The 26816-nt window shown below is 42.7% G+C and overlaps 1 protein-coding gene and 1 pseudogene across 3 annotated transcripts in view; one reads left to right on the top strand and one right to left on the bottom strand.

Annotated features, from left to right (window-relative positions):
- Nucleotides 1-21197, top strand: part of SLC22A1 (solute carrier family 22 member 1) — a 34936-nt gene extending 13739 nt beyond the window's left edge. For 2 of the 3 annotated variants that reach the window (XM_064360481.1, XM_064360482.1), the window contains exons 7-11: nucleotides 2194-2408; nucleotides 6360-6468; nucleotides 17237-17349; nucleotides 18416-18515; nucleotides 19735-19832. In XM_064360481.1, coding sequence (XP_064216551.1) covers nucleotides 2194-2408; nucleotides 6360-6468; nucleotides 17237-17349; nucleotides 18416-18515; nucleotides 19735-19816 — 619 coding nt within the window. In that variant the 3' untranslated portion in view covers nucleotides 19817-19832. Of the gene's footprint in view, nucleotides 1-2193; nucleotides 2409-6359; nucleotides 6469-17236; nucleotides 17350-18415; nucleotides 18516-19734; nucleotides 19833-20969 lie in introns of those variants that run through there. The other variant, XM_012451208.2, reaches the window with a different exon arrangement.
- Nucleotides 21198-26041: 4844 nt separating this feature from the next.
- Nucleotides 26042-26255, bottom strand: LOC110568036 (mitochondrial import receptor subunit TOM6 homolog; annotated as a pseudogene).
- Nucleotides 26256-26816: the final 561 nt, after the last annotated feature.

Below are 26816 nucleotides of genomic sequence, written 5' to 3'. Positions count from 1 at the left end.
TGCCCTGTGCTGCTCACCCGTCACCCTCCCTGTCTCTGAGTTTGCCCCTGGGGTCCTGCACCCAGCCACATGCTGGGCCCATGAACCTTTGCAAATAGCCTTATGTACCTGGCGGGTTTCCATGGATACTCAGCGTTGGACTCAGCATGGTGGCTGGGACTGGCCACTGCAATGGAAATAACTGCCTGCTCTGCTACGCTGTTCAGCTCCCCTTCCCAGCCCCGAGAGTCCTTGCAAGGAAACGTTTTTGACTCTTCTGTTCTCTTACCCCCACCTCCAATCCTCTGGCAAGTTCCATCAGCTGGCTTGGAACTGCCTTCGGAAGCTGCTGCTTCCCATCCTGGGCACCCTGGGTTCCCTTGCTGGGGTTGTAGCCTTGTCCTTGGCACTAATTCGTTGTATAAATGTCAGCTGTTGCATGGACATTTCTGCAGCATCTCTTACCTGCATTGCTGCAGGCGCCTTCTGGGTGGCCGGCTGGCTTCACCCTCACTCCTCGGCGCTCCACACAGCAGGCAGAGGCGTTCCTTAGAGTTCGGCGGGCCTTGTCTCTCCCTGTTTACCCTCCACTGGCTTCCTAATCACTGAGAATAAAGTCAGATCCTTTTCTGTGGCGCATAAGGACTCACACCATTGGCCCCGGACACCCTCTCCTACTGTCCTACTGGATGTCATAACTGAGACTTGGAGGGTCTGTCCGCCATGTCCTGGCTGTGTGACCTTCTAAAGGGCCTGAATCTTTCTGTGACTCAGTTTCCTCCTCGGTAATGGGAGTAGCGATAGTTCCTAACTCACAGACATGTTGAGAGGATTAGTGAGATTATATATGTAAATGACATAGAAGAGGGTACAGCTGCGATGCGGGAAATGTTGTGTCAATGTTCCTTTTTTTTGTTAATACGCACATGCAATTCATGGGCTCTGCCCACAGGTGGCAGCCTGGCACATTTGTTAACCGGCTTGTTGACAGGAACATCAAGGTTGTACGTCCCTTCCTAATCAGTAATATGACTGTTGTCTTTAACTGGCTAAATGGTACAGAGGCACTCAGGATAATCTAAACGCACTGAGGTGTGGGCAAGCGCCTTCCTTCTTGTTCTCTTGACCTTTGTCTAATCAGGAATAATTTAGGACCAGAGATGAAAGCATCCCAATGCTTCTTTAGGCGAAATTTTCTCAAACAAGGTGATACACTCCTTAGAAACATCCATTTCATCTCGGTTTTGGAGCCGATAGGCGATTTGCATGCTGGGATGAGAGAGTAATTTCTTGTTCCAAAATCTCTTCTCACAATGTAAATAACGACTGTAAAAGCTTTCCAGCTTCCAAATGATGTTTTCCCCCCAAAGTGACACATGAGCTGCTGTACATTTGGCTCAGGTGAGAGCGATTTAGCTGGGCCTCGGGTCTGTGTGCCACATTCTGTAATGTTGGTATATTTTCTCAAATATGGACTGAGGGGGTGTGCAGTGGATGGAAGAGCGTAGGTGGATCAAGGGCGCCCACTAAGGACAGCTCAGTGAGGGGCAGGGAACGCCGTGGTGCAGTTGGAAAGACCTGGCCCAGACCTGTTTGTTGTGCCCTGGGTCCTCCACCTTGGAAAGAGGATGATGATGATGACAATGACAGCTCATCTATACTGAGTGCATGCTCTGTGCTGGGAACTATAAACTGGCATTTTTATACACTAACTCAGCAAGTGATCAAGGCAAACAGTTGTGGTAGGTACTATTATGATCCCATTTACAGGTAAGGGAACTGAGGTCCGGAGAGGTTAGTTAACTTCCTTAAGGTGACACAGCTCATAAAGCAGTCTGACACCTGAACCTGCTCCCTCAATTCCTGCCCTCTCTGGCCCACCTCCTCGTAGGCCTGTTGGAGTGCCATATGAGGTTACACACGTGCAGCGCTGGGTGCAGAACCAGATGTCTAAGTGCAGTGAACAGTAGCCATCACCACATGTGATCTCTAGGAGACTTGGGGGCATGTCCTACAAGTCATACTCTCACATCCATCATGAAGAAAATGTATCATCAAGGGCCCTTGTAGACACGCTTTCTGATATTTACTCCCCTCTTCCCATATTGTTCTAGGACATTCTAAACCAGTGACTCACACTCCTCTCCAGCTGGGAGGGGCGTCTTCATCAGTCTCTGACTCATGCCTTTGACTTGAAACCCCCTCTTGGCTCAGGTTCACCGGCTCTCTGCTCTATCAGGGGCTCATCCTGCACATGGGTGCCACCAGCTCGAATCTCTACCTGGATTTCCTTTACTCCACTCTGGTTGAATTCCCGGGGGCCTTCATCACCCTCATCACCATTGACCGCGTGGGCCGTATCTACCCCTTAGCCGTGTCAACTCTGTTGGCGGGGACAGCCTGCCTCGTCAAGATTTTTATCTCACCTGGTGAGTTTCTGTTTTCACAATTTCCCAGGCAATGGAAGTGTGGGGAGAATATTGTAACTCTTTGATAAGCTTCTGGAATGAGAACAAAGACGAGGTGCTACCTTTGTCTACAATTTTTTTATTTTATTTTAAATTGAGGGGCTGGACACAGTGGCCCACGCCTATAATCCCAGCACTATGAGAGGCCGAGGCAGGTGGATCACCTGAGGGCAGGAGTTTGAGACCAGCCTGGCAAACATGGTGAAAACCCGTCTCTACTAAAAATGCAAAAATTAGCCAGGCTTGGTGGCACGCACTTGTAATCCCAGCTGCTCAGGAGACTGAGGCAGGAGTATGGCTTGAACCCAGGAGGGGGAGTTTGTGGTGAACCGAGATTGTACCATTGCACTCCAGCCTGGGCGACAGAGATTTTGTCTCCCAAAAAAATCAAAAACCAAAAAACAACAACAAAATTAAATTGAGGTTTAATATACATACAATCAATAAGCTATAAGTGTATGACTCCATAAGTTTTAAAAAAATGTATAAACCTGGACAGCAGGATCCAGATGAAGATGGGGACCATTTCTAGCTCCTGCAAAGCCTCCCTCATGCTCCTTCACAACAACCCCCACCGCCCCTGCCAAGGTCATCACTACTCTGCCCCTGGTCACCACAGATTGTGTCTGTTCATGAGCTTCATACAGATGGAACTATACCAAATACACTATTTTTGTTGTTGTTGTTGTGTTTTGAGACAGGATCTTGCTCTGTTATTCAGGCTGGAGTGCAGTGGTACAATCACAGCTCACTGTAACCTTGAACTCTTGGGCTCAAGGGATCCTCCCATCTCAGCCTCCTCAGTAGTAGCTGGGTCTAGAGGTGTAAGCCACTATGCCTGTTTAATGTTTTTATTTTTTGTAGAGATGGGGTCTTACTATATTGCCCACGCTGGTCTCAAACTCCTGGGCTCCAGCAGTCCTCCCACCTCAGCCTCCCAAAGTGCTGGGATTACAGGCATGAGGCATTCATCACTGCACCTGTGTGATCCACCCATGTTGTCACATGAGAGTGTAGTTGGCACTTCAAAAAAAATGATTGTGTAGCATTCCATTGTGTGAATATGACACTCTGCATCCATTCTGCTGTTGATTGTCACTTGAGTTGTTTCCAACATTTGCTACTCATTGGGACTAAAGCCATCCTTGCACATATCTTTGGGTGGGCATATCTTATTTCCCTTGGGTACAGGTCTGTGAACGCACTTGCTGGGTCCCAGGGAGGCATATGCTTAGTTCTAGCAGACCCTGCCAAACAGCTTTCCAAAGCGGTGAAACCATTTTGTACTCCTCCCAGTAACACATGGGAGTTCCGATTATTCCAGATCCTCCCAACGCTTGATACGGTTCGTCTGTTTAAGCATGGCCATTTTGGTGGATGTATACTTTAGCCTGTAATTCTTACAATCAAAGATAAACCAAGCTACATTTAACCTAAAGCAGATGAACTTCAGTCAGTTTTAATTTGAGTACATAAATTGCCTTTCACATTCATTGCTTCCAGATACGTTGTAAAATAAATACAAGGGCAGATTCGCTCTTTTCTCAGTTTTTATTGCTTGTGCTCTGCACTTGTTGGTTTAGTGAGTCATTCTGGTGGGCTTTCGTGCAGGGTATTGTAGAGACTGTCCCGTGAAGTCTGTATGCCCAAGAACCAGGCTGTGTAGATCAGGCTGGAAAGAAAAAGTGGTGGGGAAAGAAAGCTGTTTTCTTTTTCCTCCTTTCGTGGAGAAAGAACAGAGAATGCAGGAAAAGGGGCAGCATGGATCTGAAATAGATTTTACCCTCTTTCTTCCCCACCTCTTGGTTTCTGGAATCCTGGGTAAGACATGATGGATGGGCAAACTTTTAAAAGTTAGCAGCATTGAATGCCAAGAAGGAGGGTGACTGAGGGCTAAGTCTGTTCAGCTGCCACCTGGACAGAGCCCAGGCATCGTCCCCCCCAGCCCTCTCCTCCCAGCTCCTGCCCTCCCCCCATCCCTCTGTCTTAGTCCTTATCACATTTTAGGACAGTCATTCATTTCTCCTGCAGGAAATATCTCCAGGCCTTCTATGTGGCTGGCAGATATCTAGGTCCTAGGATCTCAACCATGAGCAAAGCAGAGAGAGTTCTTGCTCCATGGAGCTGACATTCCAGAGGGAAAAGAGAAGGATGTCAGTGCTTTCTACAATGGGCAAGGGAGGCCTAAATGAAGTGGAAAGAGCCACGTAAAAATCTGGGGAGAGTGTTCTGACATGTGTGAGGCCCTTGGGGTGAGAAGACTGTGGCATCGGAGGGACCGCTCAGGATCTGGGGACCAGGGTCAGGAGAGCATGTAGGGAGCAGTGGAGTGAGGTGTGGAGTGAGCTGGGAAATAGCCAGCTGTGGACTTTATCCCAAGAGTGGTAGGAAACCACTGGTGGCTTTGAGCAGGGGTGGATTTGACCTGACTTTACTCTTAACTGGGTTGCTCTGGCTGCTGTCATGAGTAGCCCTGGTGGTACAGAGTGGAGACATGGTCAGTTCTCTGAGGCCAGGGATGCTGTGCACCTCTAGTCAAGCATCATCAGGCTAAAGACCTGTGAATGAGGACCTTCCTCGAGGCATCAGAGTGAACTCCTTGCCTTTTACCTTTTAGAAGCTGGATGGGGTGTGGTCCTTTTTTTTTTCTTCTTTTTTTTTTTGAGACGGAGTTTTGCTCTTGTTACCCAGGCTGGAGTGCAATGGCGCGACCTCGGCTCACTGCAACCTCCGTCTCCTGGGTTCAGGCAATTCTCCTGCCTCAGCCTCCCGAGTAGCTGGGACTACAGGTGTGCGCCACCATGCCCAGCTAATTTTTGTATTTTTAGTAGAGACGGGTTTTCACCATGTTGACCAGGATGGTCTCGATCTCTTGACCTCGTGATCCACCCGTCTTGGCCTCCCAAAGTGCTGGGATTATAGGCGTGAGTCACTGCACCCGGCAGGGGTGTGGTCCTTAATGGAAGGCTCAGCTTGGCTTCTCCACCAGGGCTGAGAGCTGCAGGAGGGAGAGACTGTGTTGCACCCATGAGACGGGTGAGGGGCACTCTCGTTTGGAACCTCCTATTGGCTGAGTGAAATGAAACAAGACTTCCATAAATAGCCAGTATCTGGGGACAAGAGTCAAGCTGACATTGTGTCTGTGACCCCAGAGGCCTTTGTAGTGAGCTGTGTGTCACAGGGTCACTTGCATTTCAGTGCTGGGGGTAACCCATGCAGAGCAGATGATGGTTATTAAGGAGCTGAGTTTCTTTCCAATGAAGCCAAATTCTTTGATCAATCTAAATAGGGAGAGGGCTTTCTGGGCCTTCGGGTGGTCAAGAGCCCCATAGCAGCCTGCCAGGGTGAAACAAGGGCGCACTTCCCTAATTCTCAGCCTCTGAGATTATTATGAAGACGTTTTGGTTAAAACTGTATTGGAAATGGACATTAGATTGAGGATTAGAAATCTGTTTTGTTACTTTGAGAACTACTGTTAGGGGGATCATGTTTACTGAGTTCTTTCTGCATTTCAGGAACTCAACTGGCAGTGGATGCTATCATATAATAAATGAAAAGCCAACTTCAAAATTCTGTGGTCACAGTGGACATTTGACACACATCAGCTCTAAGTCTCATGACGATAAGCTGGGTGTCATTATTCCCATTTTACAGCTCAGGAAACCAAACTGAGATTCAAAAAGCTCCTTCTTTCCCCCACACAATGGAGTCTTCTTGAATATGTCATCATCAAATCCCCAAATCTCTTGAGACTCAGTTTACTTATCTCAAAATGAAAGAGTTAGATAAGACAACATTCCAGGCCGCACCAGCTCTAACAGTCCAAGCACGACCCACCGTGGCCTATCACCAGTAACTTGGGGAACAAAACCCCCATCCACCACCCACACCCTCTTTGTGCTTCCCTTCCAGATCTGCACTGGTTAAACATCACGATCATGTGTCTTGGCCGAATGGGAATCACCATTGCAATCCAAATGATCTGCCTGGTGAACGCTGAGCTGTACCCCACATTCATCAGGTGAGTGCATAAACAGGGGTAGCCAGTGAAGCAGCTGTGAACCCACCAGTTCGGTGGGGACCAACATTTCCAAGATGCTTCCTCAAGATGCCCCCAAGCATTGCTCAGTTTGGACATTGAGTGGCATGGTTAATAAATCCCATTCAGAGAGATGGGGTTAAGCATCAAGAGAGGGTCAATCCATTATTATAGCCGAGAATGTGAAATGGGACCTTGTGAGCTGACGGATGGGGTCAAGGTTGTTCTGTATATACAGCAAGTACAAGAACAAAAGGTGGCTAGTGTAGAGAAGTGAGCACTGGATAGGGAGTTGGGAAACCTGTGTTGTAGCCCTATCCTTGGCACTAATTCACTGTATAAATGTCAGCCGTTCCATTGACATTTCTGGGCATCATCTTCTTAACCAGCTGACATTTGTACGGGGACACACGAGTATTTCCACACATGAGATTCCATTCAGCACTTACATTTGTTCTTGGGTATGGTTATCCCCATTTTATATATGCGGAAACTGTGATTTAGAAAGGGAAAGAGACCTTCCAGGGCTCAGACAGCTGGAAAGAAGCAGGGCTAGGGTAAGGACCACATCTTCCTGACCTGGAACCCTGTGGTTTTCCCATTACGACACATTGCTGTTCTGTAAACTGAGGAACTTTTCAAAATTGTGGTAAAATATACATAATATGAAATTTACCATCTTAACCACTTTTAAATTTACAGTTCAATAGTGTTAACTACCTTCACACAACCAAGCTCCAGAACTCTCATCTTGCAAAACAGAAACTCTGTACTCATTAAACAGTAGCTCCCCATCCTCTTCACCCTCCAGCTCCTGACAAGCACCTGTCTACTTTCTGTTTCTATGAGTTTGGTTACTTTGAGTACCTCATATAAGTAGAATCATGTCTTTGTATGACTGGCCTGGATCACTTAGTGTAATGGCCTCAAGGTTCATGTATGTTGTAGCATGTGTCAAGATTTTCTTCTTTTTAAAGGCTGAGTAATATTCCATTATATATATATATACCACATTTTGTTTATCCATTCATCTGTCAATGGACACTTGAGATGCTCCACTTCTTGGCTATTGTGAATAATACTGCTATGAACATGGATGTACTAATATCTCTTCAAGACTTCTTTCAGTTCTTTGGGGCGGAATATCCATAAGCGGAATTACTGGATCATAATGTAATTCTGTTTTTAGTTTTTAGAGGAACTGCCATACTTTTTTCCATAATGGCTGCATCATTTTACATTCCCACCAACAGTTCACAACGGTTCCAGTTCCTCCACATCCTCGCCAACACTTGTTATTTTCTGTTTGTCTTTTTGATAGTAGCCACCCTAATGGGTTTGAAGTGTTATCTCATTGTGCTTTTGATTTCTCTGAGGATTAATTATGTTGATCATCTTTTCACGTGCTTGTTGGCTATTTGTATATTTTCTTTGGTGAAATGTCTACTCAAGTTCCTTCCCCATTTTTGAACTGGTTTTGTTGTTGTTGAGTTGTAGGAATGCTTTACATATTCTGAGATGAACTATCAGACACATGATCTGCAAATACTTGATCCCATTCCATAGGTTATCTTTTCGTTCTGTTGATTGTGACCTTTGATGCACAGAAGTTTTTTATTTTGATGTAGTCTAGTTTATCTTTTGCTGTACTTTTGTTGCTTTTCTTTTGGTGCTGAAGAACTTATTTTTGAAAAAATCAAGTTTATTGAGATATAATTGACATAGAGTAAAATTCACCATTTCTAACATGCAGTTTGATTAGTTTGACTACACACACGCACACACACACACACAGCCATGTGTATATAGTTATTTAGCCACTGCCACAACTAAAATAGAGACTATTTCTATCACCCCCAAAAGGTTCTTCACATCTCTTTGCAGTCAGTGCCCTTTTCTTCTCTCCTCCAGACCCTACAGGTTTAGCTTTTCCACAATGAGCTGTAAATGAATAATAGGGCATGAAATAATAGGGTGTTTGGCTTTCTCACTTAGCATGATGACACTCACCCAGTTGTTGCGTGTATCAGTGTTTTGCTTGTTGCTGCTGCATAGTACTCCAGCATGTGAATGTCAATGTGCCACGATTCATACACTGTTCAGCTGTTCACCACTTGAGAGACATTTGGACTGCTTCAGAGTGATTCCGATGCAGATGCTGTAGACATTTGGGTATAAGTCTTTGAGTGGATGCATGTTTTCATTTATGTTGGGTAAAAACTCAGGAATGGAATTGTTAGGTTATATGGTAAGTGTGTGTTTAACTCTATGAGAAACTGTCAGACCACCTTCTGATGTGGCCGTGCCATCTTGTGTTCCCATCAGCCGTGTTTGAGGAATCCTGTAGATACTCATTCTCATCAGTGTTTGGTGTTGTCAGCCTTTTTTTCTTTTTTTTTTGTCTGAGTTGGAGTTTCACTCTTGTTGCTCAGGCAAGAGTGCAGTGGTGTGATCTCAGCTCACAGCAACCTCTGCCTCCTAGGTTCAAGTGATTCTCCTGACTCAGCCTCCTGAGCAGCTGCAACTACAGGCATGCGCCACTGTGCCTGGCTAATTTTTTGTATTTTTGGTAGAGATAGGGTTTCACCATGTTGGCCAGGCTGGTCTTGAACTCCTGACCTCAGATGATCCACCCACCTTGGCCTCCCAAAGTGCTGGGATTACAGACGTGAGCCACTGCACCCAGCCTGGTGCTGTCAGCTTTCTAAAAGTCATTTTGGGAGGTAATGGTATTATTGTAACTTTACTTTTTCTAATTACTAGTACTGTTGAGTATCTTTGCCTGTACTTATTGCCTTCTGTATCTTGGAAGACTTAGTATTAAATGGAGATTATTTTAATTATAAAAGAAACCACTTTATTTAAAATTTTTACAAATTGTAATTTGTTAGACATTCTGTATGTTACCTTAAACTCTTTTTCCTCTGTATAAACTGTTTCTTCTCCTTATGTCATCTATGTCATCATACCAACAGTTTCTAAAATACACCCCAGCTCCCCAGTCTCATTTTATACTTGCACAGTGCTCTGAGCCCTTCAGTAAAGCCAGAAGACCCCAGGATGGTCTTGATTCACTCTTTCCTGACTAATCCTTTATTAAGAGGCCATGTCTGAGACTCTCACTTGTAAAAAGTTACTTGGACTGAGTACGGGAGAGGAAGGCAAATTAAAGAGAAAGCCTTCTATATTTGGCAGTTCTGAGCCCGGAGTCTAAAATAGCCAGGCCAAACAATTCCATTGTCATGGCCACCGGGCACAGGGGACTGACTCAAAATGTAAACCATGCAAGGTATTGAGTGCGTAGTTCTCTAGGGAAAAAGGCCAAGTAACCCATCCCCCAGGAGCCCTTGACCACTTGTGGAAAGCCTGTGAGAAAAGCATTCTCACTCACTAGGGAAGGGAGGCTAGATGTTCAGAAAAAAGCCCTCAACTTGTTACGTACACACACGTGCACGCACAGGTAAGGCAGTCATTCAAGTTCCGGTGTTTCTAATCGATTGAATCAAATTTAAATTGCAGAAAATGGATAATTTCTGTGACTTTCTTACTTTATAAGCAGCCCAAATTTAGACAGTCTCTATGTAAACCATTTTGACCCTGCCTCTGTTCCAGGCGGTTTCAGAGTTGGACTGCTCTGCTCCCCCTAACTTTGTGCAGCACGTGTTGTAAGAAGATTTGTTTGGCTTCACTGCCTCGCTTTGAAAATGATCTTTCCATTTTTATCTCTTCACTGTCTTATGAGGTCCTTGAAAACAGAAACCACGTCATACTTCTCCGTACCTCACAAAACCCTCCATAGCCCCAGTCACTACATGCTGTAGAATGACTCAATGAATGAAGTACCATAAACATCTAATTTTAAATAAGGGACCTAGTTCCCTACTTCTTCTAGCTTCTCTATACTTGCTTGCCATTTTTTTTCCTTTTTAACAGTAATCTTTTGTTAATAGTAAAAAATAATGGTTTATTTTCTTGCACCTCTTGGAAATCACACAAAAGCTATCAGAAAAGTGAGGGAAAATGCACATGCATTTGAAACTAAGATAACATGAAAAGACAATCTACAAGAGGAAGGGCTGCCCAGTGCGTGAGGTCTAAGGGGGTCTGAGAAGACTCCAGGAAAGGACACCTGTGACAGCAAATGATAGACGAGGCCACCAGCTTTCCAAAGTAGACAGTGTGCCTTGAAGGGTGTGAGCCATGATCTCTTGTCTGGAGGAACAGAATGATGGGTGCATGGGCTGGAGATGGAAGCTCCCTGCCCTGGATGTTGTGTGGCTGAAGGTGAAGCAGGGAGGGAGAGGCTGTAAAAGAAGACGTGCAGGAACTTTCAGACAGCAGTTACTGAGAGGCGGGTGGAGGAGACTAGTTCCACACCGTCAGCCCCTGTAGATCAGGAATGAGCGAGCTAAAAGCACCTAATCACATACAACTCTGGTAAAAAAAAAAAAAAAAAAAAGATTTCTACTAGCCCAGAATATGGCCTGGCTGCTTCCCGACAAATCCTTCTAGAAATGGCTGAAAGAGGAAGAAATCACAGTGTGAAAAGACGAATAATAAACCAAAAAGTAACTCACTCAGGAGCTACACAAACAGATCATGAGAAAAAGGGGGAAATGAGCAGAAAAAGCAAAAGTCAAATGAAAAATACTGGCCAGAAAAATACTGTCACAAAGTAGATCAGAGTTCTAACCAAATACACTACTCAATGAAAAATATTGATAAATCAGTCATCTCTATAAAAATAAGTGTTTAATGCAGAGATACAGTTCTTCAGAGACTATCTGGCAAGACAATAGAAGACATTGAAGCTGTCTTAAGAAATAAAAAAGAAAAATTAAGAAGTGGAGAAATTTTTGCATTTGAGAAATGAAAACCAATTTACACACAATGCAAAGAAGAACAAATATAGTGAGGGAGAGGCAAGACAGGACAAGGAGTTGCAAAGTAAAACAGAAATAAGAAATAAGCAGAGTTTAAGCTGGGCACAGTGGCTCGCACCTGTAATCCCAGCACTTTGGAAGGCTGAGGCGGATGGATCATCTGAAGCCAGAAGTTTGGGATCAGCCTGGCTAACATGGTGAAACCCCGTCTCTACTAAAAATACAAAAATTAGCTGGGCATGGTAGCGTGTGCCTATAGTCCCAGCTACTCAGGAGGCTGAGGTAGGAGGATCACTTGAACTCAGGAGGCAGATGTTGCAATGAGCCAAGATAAGGCCATTGCACTCCAGCCCGGGCCACAGAGGGATATTCTGTCTTTAAAAAAAAAACAGAGTTTAAAAAGCTCTATGTATGCATATATGTATGTATGTATATAGTCTGTAGCCCTTTCGGTAAAAAAAAAGAGATATATATACACCCCCCTACTCACACACACACAATAAATATACTTCAGGAATACATCTGGAAATAAAAGAATGCTTGAATCTATAAATTAAAGGGACACATGTAACAGGGAAAACTGACCCAGTGAACAATATTAGGACATATTTTTATCTGGTTACTATACTTTAAAGATCGAGAAAGAGTCATCAAGTAGCCAGGCTGCAAATTTGTCATCTATATAAGGAGAACAAATTGGTATCATTCGATGAAGACAGTCAATGCCTGCAATGATCACAAGAAAATAAAGTGTAATATTACCAATGATTTTTATTATTTTTTTTTTGCGATGGAGTCTCTGTCACCCAGGCTGGAGTACAGTGGCATGATCTTGGCTCACTACAACCTCTGTCTCCCTGGTTAAAGCCATTCTCCTGCCTCAGCCTCCCCAGTAGCTGGGATTAGGGGGGCCCACCACTATGCCTGGCTAATTTTTGTATTTTTAGGAGAGAAGGGGTTGGTCAAGCTGGTCTTGAATTCCTGACCTTAAATGATCTGCCTGCCTCCGCCTCCCAAAGTGATGGGATTACAGGTGTGAGCTACCATGCCTGAATCCAATGAATTTTATTTAACCAAGCTCTCACTTCTATATAACAGCAATAGCCAATCATTTAAAATTATCTCAAAGAATATGGTTCCTATGATCCTTTCCCAAAAAAAGCTATTAGAAAAAAAATTCGGTAAGTATAGTGACAAATGGAGTAATGTGTCAGAATGACTGGTAGGATCATTGAATTTGATATTGAAATGAGTGTATCTTTGGGTACAAAACAGAATATAATATCACAAATATGACAATAAAGAAATGTTATAACTAACAAAGATTGGAAAGGAAAAGGAAAGAGAATGTTGGAGATGGTGTAATACACTGATTTCTTCAATACACTTTTTTTTGGGAGGGAAGCGTATTATTAAAAACTGACAAGTTTAATTTGTTCAGCAGCAATATATTTTTAAAAACTGATAATTAATATCTTAGGTATATTTTAAGATATAAAGGAAAACACTAAAAATAATGATATCAATGAAATCAGGTCATGGAGGGATGGTTTGAGGAGGAAGTAAAACTATACTAATTTTGTGATTGTTCATAATGGAAAGTTAATCAATACTGTCTAAAGGAATAGGGTATTAATTATATTATATAAGGTTATACAGGTAATCATTTGAATAAAATACAGCCCTTCCAAATTATCAGGAAAAAATACACATAACCAACACATACTGAAAATGAAAGACATCAGAAGCAATAAAAAGCTGTGGTGTGAATAGAAGGTAGAATATGAATAGATAATAGCATTGATATGATAGAATTGACAGGATAGAATTAAGACCAAACATTTCTGACATTTAAATAAATGAAAAGAGGCTTAAATCCTTTATTGGAAAAAAAAAGATGACTGCCTGACTTGATTACAAAGCAAAATCCAACAATATGCTGCATATATGAAGTATAACTGTTCCTCAGAAAAGCTAAGAAGGAAAGAATGCACAAAAGCATACTAGGGAAATATATACCAAGAACCATAATCTAATCAAAGTTGAATTTATGGGAAAAGGTACTAAATAAAATAAGGAGGGCCCTAAATAATGATAAAGAAGGAATCCACAATGATTTTGAAAGGGGATTTATAAAACATTTAATAAATAGAAAATTCCAGTAACATTTAAGTTGCTCTAAACCATAGAAAAAGGAGGAAATTTTCCAAGTTTAAAAAATTAAAATTAGCATAATATTGGTATCAAAGAACAACAAAGATAAAGGAAACTACAGACAAATATTTATGAATGTTGTTTTAGAAATTCAAAACAATATATTATCAAACGGTGGAGAACATTAAAATAATTACTATACTATGTCTAAGATGAGTTACTCCAGGAGTGCAAAGATGGCTTAGTCTTAGAAAATCTCACAGTATAAATCATGTTTATAAGTGAAAAGAGAAAAATTATATGATTATCTCCATAGATACTGAAAGGCATTCAATAAAATTTCCACCTCTACATTTATTTTAAAATTTTCTAAGAGATGATATAACCAAATACATCATCAGGATACAGGTCATGGAGGGAGGGATTGGGAAGGAAATATAAATACATGAATTTTGTAATTAGTCATTATAGAAAGTAAGAAATTATGCAAAGAATTTCAATACAAGAAGCTTAAAAGTAATACCCTAAAGGATAGAACTTTTCCTGATTTATTATTCCTAATTTAATCATGTTTTCAGAACAAAGCTCAACATTGTTTATAGGAATACAAAACTGAGCACGGAACAAAGTGAAATTTACAATTTTTAACATCCAATCAAAAGTTACCAGACATACAAAGAAGTAGGAAAAGAGAACCTATTTTGAGGAGAAAAATAAATAAATTCAAACTGACCTAGAAATGGCATAGATGATAGAATTAGTAGACAAGAACATTAGAACAGTTGTGATACCTATATTCTGTATGTTTAAGACCTAGAGAAAAGATTGAGCATGTTAAGTAGCGATAAGGAAAAAAAAATTTTAAGTCTCAAACTTCTAGAGATAAAAACACAATGTCTGAGATGAAAAATACACCACATGAGTTAACAGCAGATTAAACATTATGGAAGAAAAGATTAGTGAATTTGAAGATAGCAATAGAAATTATCAAAAAGAAAAGACAGAATCAGTGAGCTGTGAGACAATTCAATGCATGTAATTGGAATCTGTAGGAGTGAGTCGAAGGGGTTAATAGAGAGATAGAAATAATGTTTAAAACTTCTTCAAATTGGATAAAAACTTCAAATACATAGATACAAAAATCTTAATAAATACTGACCACAAAAAACATCAAGAAAGGCACATCATAAAAATCTTAAAAAGGCCAGCCTGGGCAATATGGTGAAACCTTGTTTCTACAAAGTATACAAAAATTTGCTGGGTATGTGGCGTGTGTATGTAGTCTCAGTTACTTTGGAGGCTGAGATAGGAGGCTTGCTTGAGCTAGGGAGGTGGATGAGCCAAGATCACGCCACAGCACTCCAGCCTGGGCAACAGAACCAGACCCTGTCTAAAAAAAAAAAAAAAAAAAAAAAAAAAAAAATCTTAAAAAGAAATCAGAGAAGAAAGATATCACAAACAAGAACAAAGATAAGAATGACAGCAAATTTCTCATTGGAAATGATACAAAGAAGAAGATGGCTGAGTAACATTTTTAAAGTGCTGAAAGAAAGAAAAAGAAATTGCCAATCTAAAATTGTTGACCCAGCAAAAATACTTCCAAAAAAGAATGGAAAATAAAGACTTTTTCAAACATACAAAGTCTGAAAGAATTAATCACCAGCAGACCTACACTACAGGAAATACTAGCCTTGAACATCTTTCAGAAAAAAGGAAAACAGTATCAGATGGGAACAACATCTACACAAAAAAATGAAGAGCACTGAAAATGATAACTACAGAGGTAAATGGAAATATTTATTTTTTCTGGTTATTTACTTGAAAAGACAATGAGCTGTTTAAAGCAGGGATTGGCAAACTTTTCCTGTACAGAGCTGGATAGCCAATGTTTTAGGCGTTGTGGATCACATGTGGTCTCTGTTGCATATTATTCTTTCTTTAAAAAGAAACCTTTTAATCATACAAAACTCATTTTTTACTCCAAAGCTAAAAATGCTGTCTTTGGCCTGTGGGCTATAGTTTTCCAATGAAAGCAATAATCACAAAGTGTTGTGCAAAGGCTGGAGGGAAGAAATACAAGTGTACTCTTGTAAGGTTCACATATAATCTATGAATGTTACAATATTACTGGAAGATACAGTGATCAAAGAGTTAGGTTTACTGTAAACCTAAATCAAAAATTAAAAAACAAAATAATTATAGCTATTAAGCCAACACAGAAGATAAAGTGAGATCATTTAAAATAATTTATGAGAAGGCAGAAAAAGAAAGTAAGGGTTACAAAGGACAAACAGAACAAAAAAAAATAGCAAGATGATAGATTTAAACTCAGTTGTATCAGTAATCACAAGAAATATAAATGATCTAGACACTCCAGTTAAAAGGCAGAGATTGTCAGATTGGACAAAAAGTGAAACCCAACAACAACATGCTGCCTATAAGAAACTCACTTTAAATAACTAAGGGAGAAAGATAGTTTAAAAGTGAAAAGATGGAGAATACTTTATGCTAATACTAATCAAAAGAAAGCTGGAGAGACTATAGTAATATCAGATAGTGTAGATTTCAGAGCAAAGAACACTACCAGAGATGAAGAGGGTCATTTCAAGTAGACAGTTTCTCTATGATTCCCCACTAGCTTTCTTTGTCCTTGATTCCTCAATACCTTCTGTCCACCCTTCCCTATCTTTCCATGCACTGGGGGGTTCCCTAGTGGAGACTCTTTTCTTCCCATATCTTAACACCTGCTCTGAGCATCCCCAGAAACTCATCAGGTGGAAAAAGCAACTAGTCACAGTTTAAATCTCATTTTCCCAAGAAAATGCTCGTCTTAGCACAGACCAAAGCTTGCAGCCACAGGAAAGGAGCTCTAAGAATTTCAATGATTAGTCTTATCTTTCTCAACAACTACACATTCAGCGCTGGAGTATCCTCGTCAAAACTGCAGATCCCCCATGGTGCTAGTGCTAGAAGCTAGAATCCATGTTTTTCTTGGGAAGATCTATTTAAGGCCTGTTACCCTGTGCAACAAATCTCTGGGTCACATGCATAAGGAACCACATTCATTGACTCTTAACCAATGAATGCCAGTGGCGGATCCCGCATTCTGATTAGGTCTCCTTTCTTCCCCATGTGTCTCCTCTAAGGGTCACTTGCTGGCTATTGAGGTGATGGCTTGGTTAGTTAGTCCCTGGTGTAGATCAGCCAGGGTTTCCCTCCTGGCTTGACCCCACTCCCAGGGTCTTAGGGCTTGGATGGGCCCAAATCCCACTAGACTCAGTCACTCCCAGACACTGTGCTATCCTCACAGGTGATGACAGATCATGGAGCTAGGACAGGAGTGAGGTGAAATCGAAATTTAGAGCAGGGAGCAGGTGTTCTTTTTATCTTTGTAAGGCTTGTAGCAAGTCTTCAGGAATTACACACCTAAGAGCTAAATATTTGAATGGATAGTTAAAAAGAGGTAGGCTCTCTTCCATGGGCTATGGATGGCTCATACCCACTTTCACGTTAGCCTGTTAACTCCTCTCAATACCCTCTGGGCTGGTCCTCATGGCTCCTCCTGACCCCTGCAGTTTGCTTCTGAGGTGTCAAGCACCAGACACCCACAGCAAGCTGCGGGTACTGGTATTGTGTTTGTTTTAGCATCAGGTTAACATTTGGAAAAGTGAATCACAGAATTATCATACTTTTTGTCCTCTGTATTTTATCAGGAACCTTGCAGTGATGGTGTGTTCCTCTGTGTGTGACATAGGTGGGATACTCGCCCCCTTCATAGTCTTCAGACTGACAGCAGTTTGGCAAGCCTTGCCCCTCATTTTCTTTGGTAAGACTTTGTGAAGCATATATTATTCCTTCTTTTCCAGCTTGGCAGTCACCTCAGCATGGGTGTGACTGAGGGTGAGTACTTGGTCATATTTGTTGAGTGAAGGGAATAATAGCTCTCAATGAGTTTACTGAAAGCTAGGATAATGCATGCTCTTGGGGCGTCTCCTGGCTTATTCTGTCTTGCTTCATGGAAAAGATAAGAAGCCATTCCTAGAAGGTGGGTCAGAGATTTCTATCCTCTGGCTCTGGACCCCAGTCATTCATACTATAGGACAGAATCTGAGAGACCTTTTGACATAGTCTCTGATAAATCTGATCACCAATTCTTACACATTTAACTTATAATCACAAGAGTCTTGAAGGTGCTGAATTGTCACCGCTCTCCTATATCTAGAGCTTAACAACTGAGAACACTCACAAGGAGTTGAGTGGGAATCAAAGTTCTGTATCAGCTTTCTTCCTGATTCAGTTGGATGTTAGAAGGGAGAGAGGACTCCTACTTCTCTCTCCAAACCTAGGCCAGGAAACTTCCAAGACCCTGCTTACCTACTTCATAGAAGGCAAAAATGGTTGGTTGGTTGCAGAAACTTGCCATGCCTGGGCACAGGTGAATACCAAAAGAGAGGTGGAGGAAGAGATAGGGAAAGGGAGACAGGAAGAAGGAGGGGGAAAGGGAAGTAGAAGATGAGGGAAAAAAAGAGAGAGAGAGTGATGGGAGGGGTCCACCCTGCCCACATATAGAATATAGACTGTGCTCCATAGCTAATTATATGTGTATATGTACCCCAATCGACAAATCCCCTAATACTTAAACATCAGTTACTGTGGAACTTTATACTTCTATAGAAGTAAAACGAAGGCGATGTTTCCTTTACTTTGACATTTCGCCAGCTATCCTATTGTTTTAATTTTCTTTTATAAATGTTCCTCACTTTTTTTTTTTTTTTAAATACTATCTCTCCTGTCTGTGTTGTCTCTTCCTCTCCTTGGCTAGCTGTGACGATTTCTGTAAATGGCATTGGCTGTGCTCTAATGGCTCTATTTGCAATCTGTTTCCTTTGAAGCGGTGCTGGGCCTGCTTGCTGCAGGAATGACGCTACTTCTTCCGGAGACCAAGGGGGTCGCTTTGCCAGAGACCATGAAGGACGCCGAGAACCTTGGGAGGTGAAGCCCGTGGTGCCCAGGACTCTGAGGCCCATGAGTCTGACACGCCCTCCAAAAGGGGCCTAATTTCACTCCACATTCTCCATTTCCTCTATCTTAAAGGTTTAGGAGAGTTTTACAGATATTTGTGTGTCTTTTTATTATTCCCAGAACTGCTATGAGGGGAAAAAAAAAACCCACGACAGCCACTGACTTTACGTAAGGAAATAATGAAGAGCGTGAATTGACAGTTGCCTGTTCTCAACTGCATGGCAGTGAATGATTTGTTTGTGATGTTGGCTGTGGTGCACCAAGATCCCTAGTTCACCCGGGAGTTTATGACTCTGAGTGGGGAACATTTTAAAATCAGTCTCTGTCCTCTGAGCAATTGTCTCAGATTCTTTAGTGACTTTCTTCACAAAATTCTTGTGACAGAGAGCAAGATTTGCTGGAGTTTCATATTCTAGCCTTAGAGCAATAAAAAAGGAAAGGAAGGACCAGTGTTTGAGGAGGTGATCGCTCTCTGGATCCTTTCCAGGCTCAGTTCTCCGGATTCCATGGCAAGGATGCCTGTGTCCTTGTGAATAGAGAGGAAAGTCTATGCCATCCTAAGGATCTAGATCTGAACCTAGGTCACCTGACTCAGCAGCCTTGTGACTTCAGGAATGTCATTGAACCCTACGGTTCATTTAATTTCCATGCCTGCAAAATAGTCACAAAAACACTTAGTTTACAGAGTTTCTATGAAGATCCAATAAGATTAAGTAGGTAACAGTGACTAATCCATTGCCTGGCATGTAGTAGGTGTTCCGCAGAGCTCAGGTTTTCTTCATTCTTCTTGCAAACTATACTATTTCCCCAGTGATCCTCAAAACTGAGTGTGCAGAAGAAGCACAAAGGGAACTTGATAAAATGCTAAATTCCTTGGCCTTCTTGGTTTTTGACTTAGAATGTGAGCGATGCAACTCAGGAATCTGTTTTAATAATCCCTGCCAACAATGCCCATGCAGATAGGCACTCTGTACACCTCACTTGGAGAAATTCTAGATTTCTCCATAGTGATGAGGGTGAAACACTTATTTTAACAGTAAATACATTTTCTAGTTGCTGATGATTTCCTTGTTTTTGATCCCAAATGTTGTGTTATCTGATTTAAAAATGTTTCATTCTAGTTTGTTTACAGGCACTTGGTCGTTTTTTTTTTTTTTTTTTGAGACGGAGTTTTACTCTTGTTGCCTAGGCTGGAGTGCAATGGTGCGATCTCAGCTCAACACAACCTCCACCTCCTGGGTTCAAGTGATTCTCCTGCCTCAGCCTCCTGAGTAGCTGGGATTACAGGCACGTGCCATCACATCACAGGGTTTCTCCATTTTTGGTCAGGCTGGTCTTGAACTCCTGACTTCAGGTGATCTGCCTGCCTCAGCCTCCCAAAGTGCTGCGATTACAGGTGTGAGACACCGCGCCCGGCCTGGTCGTCTTTTAAGATGTTGTGTTTGATCCCTTCACTACCTCATCCTAACCATTTCCACCCTGCCAGGGGAGGCAGGTGCTGTTGCCCAGAACCCTGCACCCCCTGTGCATCCTGGGTTCTTGGCAATACTCTTCACACTTCCTAATTGTTTATTTCGTTGTCTGTCTTCTCTACTATACTATACCAATTCCATATATAGGAGCCATAGTCTATGGCCAGAGTGATCATGTTGATTACTCCTTCTTCCCCACTTGCAAGGGGAGAATATCAGGAATGGAAGTGACTGTAACTCTAGCTCAGCTTCATGGGGTGCTTACTGTGTGTGTGTCCGCCTCCCTGAAAGCTCCATGTGTATTTTCACCGAATCCTCCCAAAACATTAGGAGGCAGCTTCCGTGGTTATCAGACCCATTCCACAGATGAAGGCGATAATGACCTGTATCCCAAAAGTCACCAGATCCCAAATGGGATGCTGCCTCCAGTTAAGTGACTGGGTTAGGCAACAACATGATCAACCTTCTGCTTCAAGGGTTGCCTGACTCTTTCTGGAAAGGGCCATATTGTAAATATTTCAGGCTTTAGGGCCCTGTGGTCTCTCTTGCCACCACTCAGCTCTGCCTCTGCATTGGAGAAGCAGCTATAGGCAATGCTTGAAGGAATGGTTGTGTCTGGATTCCAGTAAAATGCTATTTATGGATGTTGAAATTTGAATTTCATTTAGTTTTTTTAAGTGCCATGAAATGTTTTCATTTTTTCCAACTATTTAAAACGTGAAAAAACCATTCGTAGCTCACAGGTGGTACAAAAACAGGCAATAAGCCCGGTTGGGGCCGCAGGCTGTAGTTTGCTAAGCCCTTTTCTTCTTTGCTGTTTGCTATCCTTATTTTTTATTTGTCTTGACACTTATTCATTTCAAAGTATACAACTTTGTGACAGTTTCATCATGAACATACTAATGGCTTATTTATTTATTTTAACTTCAAGTTTTATTTTTCGTTGTTATAGAAAAAGAAAAGCAAAGTCCAAAGAAAATGCGATTTGCCTTGAAGTCCAAACATCAGAACCCTCGGGCACCTGACAGAGATGCTTTGTGGGGGATGGAGTATCGGAGGGATGAAGATGGAGTTATCCTCTGCAGAAATTCCTAGATGTCTTCACTTCTCTGTATTCTTTCTCATACTTGCCTACCCCCAAATTAATATCAATCCTAAAGAATGGTTTGCGTGGGCTTTATCTTATTTTGCTTTCTTTCTTTTAAGTTATCCAAAGCCCTGGCTATGTTCACCCGTGCATTCGTTCTAGGGAAAGCTGTTGGTGCTATTGGTATCAAATACTTAATTATCTAAAGGCTTTTGAAGATCAGTAGAATTTAAATATTGCTATAAAAGAGGCCGGTGTAACTAGATTCCTAGAATAAGTATTCTGGAAAGAATTTTTTAGAAAGATAATTGGTTTGATTCACCCTCTGAAAGAAAATGTCTTTGAATTTGTAGGTGTCTGTTGGTGAAAGTCTTTCAACATGTAGATTGCTTGGAGAGTACCATTGACCTTCTATATCCGTGGGTTCCGTATCTGTGGATTCAACCCACTGCAGATTGAATATATTTGGGTAGCTGGGGTTGGTGGCTCATGCCTGTGATCCCAACACTTTGGGAGGCTGAGGCAGAAGGATCGCTTGAGCCTAGGAGTTTGCGACCAGCCTGGGCAACAGTGAGAACCTGTGTCTACAAAAAATAGACAATATTTAGCTGGACGTGGTGGCACACACCTGTAGTCCCAGCTATTAGGGAGGTAAAGGTGGGAGGCTCACTTGAGCCCAGGAATTCAAGGCTGCAGTGAGCCATAATTATGCCATTGCATTCCAGCCTGGGCTGTTGCATTTTTTGAGAAAAGGTGAGTGATATCCTTCCCCCCCCCAAAAAAAGAAAGAAAAAGAAAAGAAAAGATTTGTGGAAAAAAGATGGTTGCATCTGTGTATACAGACTTTTTTTTGTCATTATTCCCTAAACAATACTGTATAGCAACTATTTCCATAGCATTTACATTATATTAGGTATTATAGTTAATCTAGAGATGATTTAAAGTATACGGGAGGATGTATGTCAGTTATATGCAGAAATGACATCATTTTGTATCAGGGACTTGAACATTCTCAGATTTTGATGTCCATGGAGGTCCTGGAACCAATCCCCATGGATACTGAGGGGCAAGTCTCCTGGTTTTTAGTATGGCGACTCTGCCAGCAAACCATGTCTTTGTGACATTTACATACACATGATAGAGTAAAACAGACTCCTCATTTAAATACCAGGAGCACTACGGCCATTTTAGGAAAGATGTTTCTGCCCCCTTGTCTCAGGAACATTTTATGCTATTTCACTCTTGGTTTTGGTTCTCCTTGGTGATTCTAGAAGGTAAACTCCTGTGCCAGCCATGAAATAGCACAGTAAATATATCAGAGAGAGTTCGCTTCATGATGAGTTATGTGCTTCCTGAACCCTACACCATGATTTTGTTCCTGGAGGACACAAAAACTTTATTTTAAAATTTCTTTACCTGTCAGACAAATCACAAAGATAACAATAGCCAGTCTTCAGGGTATATCAGGAAAAAGCTTCTAATGGGAATTGGAGGCATGGTGAAATACACGCAGTTGTATGATAGACACTTCCAGACTCATCCAGCTGAGGTCAGTGATGGCCACAAGGACTTGAGGTCATGGAAGTGGGTCCCCAACAGCACTTTGGTTGTCCTTTGAGACTAGACATTGCTACTTGTCCTTGGACAATCTTTGTCCTTGGCAAAAAAAAAAAAAAAAAAAAAAAGAAAGAAAAAAGAAAAAAAAGAAAAAAGAGATTCTCAATAGTGGAGTGAACCTAGCACTTCATTTCAGTGTTGGAAGCAAAGCCCTTGTCCTATATCTTATACTTTATGATGATAACGATCACACCATTTACTGGTAACCTATATGTAAATTGTAGGCTTTGAATGATGTTTTTCAAGTGTGTATTAAAAATGTCCTTGCTAATCTTTCTTAGAATCCTCTTGGGAAAACTTCTGAGGAAGACCTTAAAAAAAAGGTTACCATTAAAAACAGCGACACTCCGTGGCCAAGCTTCCCTACGGCTCTGTAGACACGTATGAACAGATTAGCACCTGTGCTGTTCTTACAGGATAAGGCACAACCGCTTACAGCACAGAGCAGCATTGGTGTGGGTCACAGTGAGGTTTGTCTGACCATTCAGGAAGTGGATCTGGGAGCATGGCAGCTTCCCCGCAGGTGTGTCTGCTTACGCTCTCCCAAGGTGGGGAGATAGCGTTATTCCCATTATAGAGTGGGTTAAAAATGGAGCCCAGTGGAAACAGAGTGTATTTCATTGTTGCCTGATTCATCATGAAGGCGACACTGGGGACCCTTCCCTTCCTGCCTTCCTCACTGTTGCTGTGATAGAGCCAAAGTCTATCTTGATAAAAATGAGGGGTGGTGAAGGGCGTTTGGCAGTGTGAAGGCAGAAATAGGTGGGTGGGGGGCCAGATGTCTTTTAAATACTTGGAAAGGCTGGTAGCTGTGACTTGGGCATCAGGAAACACACAAAGCTCCTGGTCAGGGCCTTGCTGTGAGATACCCAGGCCCATCCTTCAGGGGCAGTGCTGTGGAGTCCCCTGACATTCAGCAAGTGTGGGCCGAGCACCAGGGGATGCCTCAGTCCTCCTGGACTGGTAAGAGAGCCCGAAGACAGCCACAGCAATGAATCATGCAGGAATTCCCATGGCAGTGGGGGGCACTTGGGTGGTGCTGTGAATATCAGAGCAGCACACCTGACCCTATGTGTAGACGGAGGGGATCTGCAGATCTCTGCAATTGCCTCAATCCCGTCCCAACATGTTTTCATGCGGATCTTTCAATGAAGTAAAATTTTACCTTGGTCAGCAAGTGATGGGTGTGGGGGCTGCAGACCAGGAAAGAGCAGAATGGGGTGGTAGCAGGGGCATCTGGCAGTCCAGGGACAGGTGTCTGACTACAGCAGGAGGGACAGTGATGAGAGGAAGCTGTCACTTTCTGCCTTGTCACTGAGGACACAGTGTGGCCTTAGGGAGGCAGCTTTTTATCCTGGAAGAAGACTGGACCCTCGCATGACCTGGATGTAATTCCAGGGTCTCCTCCGTTACCTGTTGACTTTATGGCCTGGAGCACTGTCTTTGACTGTCTGGGACTCTACTTCCTTATGGCACCCTGCTCCCAGTGGTTGCGAGGATTCCAGGAGCTGCAGACTTCCCCGGGATTCCAGGAGCTGCAGGCTTCCCCAGGCAGAGCCCCAGAGTGTGCAGGGACTGCTGCGGCGTCAGGTGGCCTCCCAACCATATGGTCTCATGATCAGCAGCTTATGGTGGATCCAACGGTCTCCAGCTGAGGAAAGAATGACTGTCCCATGATGCTTATTTTCCATACTTGGTTGCTAAGGGCAACGAGTCCTAATGTCCATCCCACCGGCACCTCTTCCCAGCAGGTGGCAGGTGAATGTCTGATGTTTTGAGACATCAACAAAGCAGGCAAATTGGAGACATATTTGACTTAATTTAAGAGATCCCTTACAAAGGGTCATTTGTGAGACACACTGATAAAGACTCAGTCATCGCCACATGGGGAAGCAGATGGTTTCTGCATTGGGAAGTTTAGGAAGCTAAGATCAGAGATGCCAAATGACTTGCGCTGACACGCACGCAACGGAATCTTGAATTTTGATCTTCTGGGTCAGGCTACAGGAGCAGCAAGTATAAGCTTGCAAATTAAACAGGAAGGAGGGAGGTTGCGGGAAGCTGGCTTTAGAGGGTGTGTCCTCTTCAGGATGCGCTTCCTGGCATTACTGATTATGCATTTGTCCCTGGCCCCATGCCGCCGAGCAGGACAGAGGGAACGCCTAAGCGGGCCCTGGGCACCATTTAAAGATCCCATCCCAGAGCAGCGACACTCTTGGCGTCCTGTGCTCACTTGCTGATTCTGCTCTTCAGCCTGGACGGTGGCATTTATCCTCTTCCGGGTTCCTGTTTGAGGAGAACATTTCATCTTTTTATGCAATTTGTAAAAAGGACATGTGCATGGAAACTACATACACACCTACAGACATTCACATACACAGCTACATCCACACATGGTCTGGTTTATGAGGGTACTAGACTAATTTCAAACCTCTCAGAGTACATGCTGCTTTCTTTGACCAATTTCATCATTCGGTTAAACATGAGAATCTGGTTGTCTGGGAGTTTGGAGGAATGGCAAATCTGTGACTATGAAATAACAATAGCTCTGATGAATTCAGCACTTGCTGTGTGCTGGCTGCTGTCCTAAGCACTTTCTTAGATTATCTTGTTAAATTCTCGTAACACCTCTATTATATTGGGTGATATTGCCTAATTGTAATGAAAAGGAAACAGGCACAAAGAGGCTAAGTGGTTTGCCCAACATCACCAGGTAACAAGTGGAAGAACCTATAGTCTCATTCCAAAATCCAAGATTTAAAGCAGGATACCGCATTTCCCACTGACATCTGGGCCATAGCATCCTTGTGCATGACCAAAAAAAAAACAAAAACAAAAAAACCCAAAGCCAAAACAAATTCATTCTTTTGTAGAAAAATCGTTCTTTTTTATTCTCTTTGTTTCACTTTTGTTACCCAGGCTGGAGTGCAGTGGCACGATCTCTGTTCACTGCAACCTCTGCCTCTCGGGTTCAAGCAATTCTCCTGCCTCAGCCTCGCGAGTAGCTGGGATTACAGGCACCCACCACCACACTCAGCTAATTTTTGTATTTTTTAGTAGAGACGTTTTCACCATGTTGGCCAGTCTGGTCTATAACTCCTGACTTCAGGTGATCCACCCAGCTCAGTCTCCCAAAGTGCTGAGATTACAGGCATGAGCCACCTCGCCCAGCCTATTTCAAATATTGGTTAAAACACCACTGTTATTCCTCAGGACAAGGGCAAAGAACACCTCCCAGAACATAGCTTGTGGGGTCCCACATTACAGGCTCTGTTTCTGGAAGGTTCAGGTACAGCTTGGGAGTTCATTTGTCTACTTGGCTACACCCCTGGCTGAGGTGCCAGGGGGTCAATGCCACTCAAGTTCCTGGCAAACTAAACTCCCACAAACAGTCCCAGATTGGGGATCGAGTTCCTCTAGAATCATTCCTATCAATGACAAAGCGGTGGACACCACACGGCAATCTCCCCTGTTGTCAGGAATTTCAGGAGCTTCATTGGCTGAGTTTGCAGCACTTATGGAAACCTGGCTGGGAGCCAGAGTAGTCGAGAATCATTCTTTTGGAGATAAGACTGAAAAGCCTTTCCCGGCTGGTCTGAGCAGGCAGTTCTAAGGATGACTGCTCTTTGGTGGCGTGAGAAGCACGTTCTCTTTAGTACTGCAATAGCTAAGCACCTAGCTGCGCCTAGGGCTACGTGAGTTATTGTTAAATTGCAGTTTACCTGACACCTCACTTGTTATTTAGTTTAGAAATTTTTAAATACCAAGAAACATGAAAAAAAAAAGTAAAATTCACTTTAAATCTCACCACTTAGAAGAATTCCATGAAGAATGAAGGTTGGTCACTGCCCCATCTCCCCACCCCAGGGAGTCAGTGTCGACAGGTGGTGAGTTTCTACCCTTCCTCTCTACAGATGGAGCTTGCTGACTAAGGAAAAAAAAAATCAAGCTTTTAAGGAATTAAAGTTAGTTTTATTCATAGGTCTTACTGAGGAATATAGCCCAGGAGAAGTTTTCAGAGAGTTCCTGTTAGGCTGCTCCAGAACACCCTTTTGGCTCAGAATTTATATGCAGGTCATGGAGGGTCAGTGCAAA

Source organism: Aotus nancymaae, unplaced genomic scaffold (assembly GCF_030222135.1).
Source record: "Aotus nancymaae isolate 86718 unplaced genomic scaffold, 86718_ANA_hifiasm-v0.15.2.pri h1tg000040l, whole genome shotgun sequence".
NCBI classification, from domain to species: domain Eukaryota; kingdom Metazoa; phylum Chordata; class Mammalia; order Primates; family Aotidae; genus Aotus; species Aotus nancymaae.
The sequence above is the reverse complement of the archived record's forward strand: the minus strand, read 5'-3'. Positions and strand labels throughout refer to the sequence as shown.